Below are 6,000 nucleotides of genomic sequence, written 5' to 3' on the forward strand. Positions count from 1 at the left end.
GTGTTATTTAGCAACAAACTGACTCAAGTAGAAACAAACAGAAGTACCTCTCATCAGCAAAACCTGGTGTCTGGTACTTTCAGGTGCTACAGGGAGGCAACTCTCACATCCATGCCAAGATGAAGAAGCTGCCACTCGGGTCTGACCGTTATTACCCTAAACTGCCTCTCACATCTGAGCTCTCACCATCCAGTTAAGTTTTCTAGATCCACAATACAGTTCAGTCAAGCCCGAAACACATCAGAAACAGCCCATCTGACACTTCGTAGCAGAAGTTCAGGCACGCAATAACCTTAGAGCATGCATTTCCTCTTCCTTAAGGCACTATCACAGTCTTTTCTGCTACTAGCGTTTAAAGCTTTCTAACCTTGGGAAGTCTCTTCAGTGTTCTGGCAAGGGTGGTGAAATTCTAACAGTGGGAACTGAAGTTTGAAACTGTAGAAGTTGTAACATTCTAGTGGTATTTATGGAAAGTGAGTATATAGACTAGTTACTTTCATCCTACTACTCAGAGCTTTTGAGGGTAACATCGGTAAGACTACAGTATAATATCTAAGGCTACATGTGTTTGTGTGTGTGTTTTTATATATATATACCCCCCCCCTCGAAAAGTCCAAATTCCAAGTGTAGAGTTCAACACAAAGGTTGAGTTAAAGGCGACAATGCCTTAAGGTGTAACTAACAGCCCCCTCTTCTTTCTCTTCCTGGTCTCTCTGTTCACCCACTTCAGTCCCCTAAAAGCAGGTATGATCAAAGGCTACTGCTGTTAACAGCCAGTAACAAACTATCAACTCTGCTGTTTGAATTAAATCCACTGAGGTGGATTTACCAACTACTGGAGTGGTGGGAACTCAGCTGGTCATTTCTGAGTATCCGCTTCATAGTTTGCAATAATCCAGGTTTTCTGGGCAACCAGAGGCCAAGCGATCAAAGTTTCACTTTGTGAATTTCACCAGTGTAACTAACTGCTGGTCTACAGAGGCATGATAGAGCTGCAGCAAGCAGTTTTAAAAGTTGTTAAGATTTTAAAAACGCTAATATTTTGATAAACAATCTGTTTTCACAAGTACTAAAGATGCCTACAGCACAAGCCAAGGGACATTTCTACAAAGGTGCTGTCTTATTTCATCCAGTGTTTTATGTTTTTCCAGCTTTGTTTCTTTTTAATTCTCTCAAGCTGGAAAACCAAGTGCCACTAGATAAAAAAAGCTACATTCAAAATGATGCCAAAGTAACAAAAGCCAAGACACAAAACACCTTCCTTGGAACTGCCTTGCTACTGCAACATATATTGCAGTAATTATTGCTTAAGATGACAAACAAAGCTCAAATACTGCAAGAAACATAGCACAACACACATCCTTTATTTATTTTGGTTTAGGCTACAGTATGAGGTCCTGCTTTATGAAAATTCTGCATTATCAGCTTGAACTACGGAGTTCCTCAACATCATCTGAGCAGAGCAGAAGTGCTGAGAAAACACACCCAGATTCGATCTCAAGTACAGCAGTACCCTTAAAAATGTAAGCTACACATCAAAAAAACATGACTGATGTCTTCGGCAACTTCCTTTTTAAAATGAGGTAAGTTACTATGTATTAGTCTCTCGTAGAAGAGACAAACACGTCAGCTCTCGCATCATTTTCCTATCCCAATTTTTCAACCAGATTTTCCAGCATGCATAACAGAGTTAACCTCGCTAAAGAAGCGGCAGCAAGCTAAAGCTGCTACCAGTATCCAGCTGAAAGTGGAAATTTGAAACTCGCGAAGTTACAGGCCCGGCTATGACAGCGCCTGCCGGCCAAGAGGAAAGCGGGCGCGGCGAGGGCTTTGCACAACTCGGGGCAGCCCCTTCCCCGCGGCCCCTCGTAAGCACCCCGGATTCTGCCTTCCGCGCCGGCATTTGCTTTCGCCAATCCCCCCCCCCGCCCCCCGAGCCCCCCGCTCCCCCCTAGCAAAGCCCCAGCCGGAAAAGAATACAGCCGGCGGAAACCCCCGGCGGCTCCCCGCCGCCCGAGGCGGCCCGGGCGAGCGGCGATAACGGCCGGTGCCTCGCGCCGGGGTGTGACCGCAGCACCGCCCTCCCCTCCCCCATCCCCCCCCCCACCCCCCCGCAGCGCCCGGCTCCCAGCGGCCGCGCTTATATAAGGGGCAGCCGCGCGCGCGCCCCCCCGCAGGCCCGGGAGAGGAGGGGGCGGGGGGGGGGACACCGGGCCGGGCACCTGCAGCCCCGGTACACGGAGCCCCTCCGGGTGTAAACAGCCCCCAGCCCGGCCAGCGGCTGCCGGGCCCAGCGACGCCCCTCCACCTCTTCGAGGCAGCACGGGCAGAGCCGCCGGCCCGGCCGGTGAGCGGAGGCGGGGGGAGGGAGGGGGGGGGGGGGGTGTGAGCGGCGGAGCGAGCGCGGTACCTTCCTCGGCGGTCTCCATCTTGGCTGGCTGACGCAGCGCCGGCCGAGCGGGTGGTGTGACCGCGGGGGGCGGGGCCGCGCGGGTAAGCGGTGCGGGCGCCGTAGAGACCGCAACCACCGAGTCGGCGGGGCTAGAGCGCCGCTCTCGCCGCGAGCGCCGCCTGGCGGGGTGGCGGCGCCGGGAGGCCCGGGAGCGGGGGGAGCGGGGCGGGGCGGGGCGGGTTACGCCGTGCCCCGGTGCGGGCGGGCGGGCGCGGCGGCCCGGCCGGCGTTTGGCTGGCGGGCGGTGGTGGGTGCTGTGTGACTGCCTGCTCCGGCAGCGCCGGGCCCTGCCTCTGCGGGCGGGAGCCACCCGGAGGGGGAGTCAGGGCGGCAAAGGGCAAAAATTACTCTACTCATTTTTCATGATGCGAGGGCTGGAGCACCTCTCCTACGAGGCCAGGCTGAGAGAGTTGGGGGTGTTCAGCCTGGAGAAGAGAAGGCTGCGGGGAGACCTTATTGCGGCCTTCCAGTACTTAAAGGGGGCCTATAGGAAGGATGGGGAGAATCTTTTTAGCAAGGCCTGTTGTGACAGGACAAGGAATAATGGATTTAAACTAAAGAAGAATAGATTTAGACTAGACATTAGAAAGAAATGTTTTACAGTGAGGGTGGTGAGGCACTGGCACAGGTTGCCCAGAGAGGTGGTAGAGGCCCCATCCCTGGCAACATTCAAGGTCAGGTTGGCTGGGGCTCTGAGCAACCTGGTCTGGTTAAAGCTGTCCCTGCTCACTGCAGGGGGGTTGGGCTGGATGACCCCTAAAGGTCCTTTCCAACCCAAAGCATTCCATGATTCTGTGATTGATTCTATGACGGTTGGTGGCCACGGAGGTGCCGGCCGTGGCGGAGGGACGCGTCCGTGCTGCGTGAAGCGGCTGTACCAGGAAGATCATGGATGTCAGACGAAATACAGCTAAAACCGATTCTAAATTGTACCCCAAACCAAAACACCGCATTCATACTTGATGTCGGCCAAGCTGTTGGGAGGGTCAGTGTTCCAGGGATCAGGAATGTGCAGGCCACGGATTTTCTGCTGGCCCTGGAAACAGCCCTCTGCCTCCTGAGGGGGAAGCATTGTATTAAGGGTAAATAAAAATTCTATACTGAAGAAATGCATGTGTGTATTACGCTCATTGTCCATTGTAGCGTCTGTCTTAACCCCTCTAGTTCATCAACGAGTCGTAGTAACTTCTAGCTCTACCTTTGTGTCCAACCAGTCATTAAATCCTCTGCGTTAAGCCTCTGGCCATCATGTCAGCAGTAGAGTGGATGGTAGTTCAAGTCTGGACTTAAAGTGCGGAGGTGGCACATGCCCAGGTTACAGTTTTATAGCTCTTTTTCCTCAACTTGAACCACATTAGTACCTTCAAGATTACCTTCTTCGAGCACCAGAGCAGCTGGTGGGATATATGATACTGGCCTGTGTAAGAAAAAAAGTTCAGAAAAATGTGAAGGCTTGGTGTGGCCCTCCAATAGCTGTATAATTACAGTAAAGTGCTGCAATAAACCACATGTGGGCTATGCTATCATATTCAGCTATTGTGTGTCCTCCCTCTCAGAAAGGCAAGGTGGAAAAACTCCCACTAACAACTTAAAAAAACCATCAGTTTGTATGAAAAATAATCTCATTTTCATCTTGACAAATTATCCTGGCACATTAAAAAAGTGCCAGCGTAGTACTGAGGATATGAGAAATGCCAGTATATTCAATTTGTCTGAACAAGGAAAAATTGATGAAAAAACCCCCCATGAAATAAACAAGAAATGGGGCACTTCAATTTCCAAGTATATTCGTAATTACCACTCTTTATTTCCCAAACACATAACTATTGTTGTTACTCTGTTGTGATAAATATAAATATAAATTAAATGTCATATAAGTCTCTAAATTATCATTCACATCAAAAAGGCCATGGCAGGATTAGTGTATGTAATTCTCCAATTTTGGTCTTTTATGGTAGGCTTTTTTAAATTAGATGAAAGATTTTGAAATGAGTTGCTACATGTTGCCAGTGAATAATTTCATTCCTGTCTGTATCAATCTCTTCAGCCATTTAAATTACCTAACAAACATTATATGTATAGCATCTTCTCAGCACTTAGAGAGAATTTATCCCCAAATTTTGTTCTTGCTCAGTGTTTCAGTATGAGCTATGCAATAGCTTACTGGTAAACATGAGCTGAAGGCAGGCCATTATAATTTAAACAGAAAAGAAAAAAAAAAAGAGTATTTTATTGTAAGTTAAATTAAATTAAGTCTCTCTCAGCCTTCTGGGTGTTTTTGGTGAATATATTTTTAATCCTTGTCTATTTGGTAATATGTTAGGTGTTCTTCGCCTGAGAAATACCCATAGCTTAAGTAGTTCTTAATTTTTGGTACAGAGGAGGATGTTAGGAAATTGTTATTAGCTTCTGACTGTCATCAAGATCAAGAATTAGTGCCAACGGGCACTGAACAAACATACTGGAAAAAGAAAATCTCTGTTCCAAATAAGTTATTATCTGGATAACAGAGGAAATATGGAAATTTTGCAGGTGGAAACCTAAGAGAGTAATAGATGTAACCCGAAGTCCCAGAAGGTTATGGCAAAAGGAAGGGCATATTTAGAGTGGGTGGGAGGAGCAGAAAAAATACATGATTCTTTTGAACATGGTTTATTTTTTTAAAGCATTTTGGTTTTGTAACGTTTAAATGCTTAGAAAATGTATCTTGTCTTTTTTAAGAGTTCTCTTAAGAGAATAGAAAATAAATATTGCAAAATTGAAGCTATATGGCATTTGTACTATGACATTTCCATCTTTTCTCTTTAAAATGACTTCTGTCCTGGTTTTGGCTGGGATAGAGTTAATTTTCCTCCTGGTTGCTGGCATAGTGCTGTGTTTTGGATTTAGTATGAGAATAATGCTGAAAACACACTGATGCTTTAGTTGTTGCTAGGTAGTGTATACACTAAGTCCAGGACTTTTCAGCTTCCCATGCTCTGCCAGGTGCACAAAAAGCTGGGAGGGGGCACAGCCAGAACAGTTGATCCAAACTGACCAAAGGGCTATTCCATACCATATGATGTCATGCTCAGTATAGAAACTGGGGGGAGTTGGCTGGGGGGCAGCGATCACTGCTCAGGGGCAGGCTGGGCGTCGGTTGGTGGGTGGTGAGCGGTTACATTGTGCATCACTTGTTTTGTATGTATTATTATTATTATTATTACTACTATTATTATAATACTTTACTTACTTCAATTATTAAACTGTTCTTATTTCAACCCATGAGCTTTCTCACTTTTACCCTTCCGATTCTCTCCCCCATCCCACCAGGGCAAGGGGAGTGAGTGAGTGGCTGTGTGCTTAGTTGCTGGCTGGGGTTAAACCACGACAGTCCTTTTTGGTGCCCAACGCGGGGCATGAAAGGTTTGAGATAATAACAGGTTAACCAGAGCTTATTAAGGAATCTGTTAACAGTTGCTGGTCACAATACTGATTCATCTGTTGTCAATATTAGTTTATCTGATCTGCATCATGTTCTTTTTTTTGCTGCATGTGGTAAAGATTGG

The 6,000-nt window shown here is 47.2% G+C and overlaps 1 protein-coding gene across 5 annotated transcripts in view; it reads right to left on the bottom strand.

Moving 5' to 3' along the window:
• The window catches only part of MARCHF6 (membrane associated ring-CH-type finger 6), a 56,126-nt gene extending 53,679 nt beyond the window's left edge, over positions 1 to 2,447 (bottom strand). For all 5 annotated transcript variants that reach the window (XM_075728163.1, XM_075728162.1, XM_075728160.1 and 2 more), the window contains exon 1: positions 2,411 to 2,447. In XM_075728163.1, the coding sequence (XP_075584278.1) occupies positions 2,411 to 2,429 (19 nt within the window). In that variant the 5' untranslated portion in view covers positions 2,430 to 2,447. The remainder of the gene's footprint in view (positions 1 to 2,410) is intronic.
• Positions 2,448 to 6,000: the final 3,553 nt, after the last annotated feature.

Source organism: Pelecanus crispus, chromosome 2 (genome assembly GCF_030463565.1).
Source record: "Pelecanus crispus isolate bPelCri1 chromosome 2, bPelCri1.pri, whole genome shotgun sequence".
NCBI classification, from domain to species: Eukaryota; Metazoa; Chordata; class Aves; order Pelecaniformes; family Pelecanidae; genus Pelecanus; species Pelecanus crispus.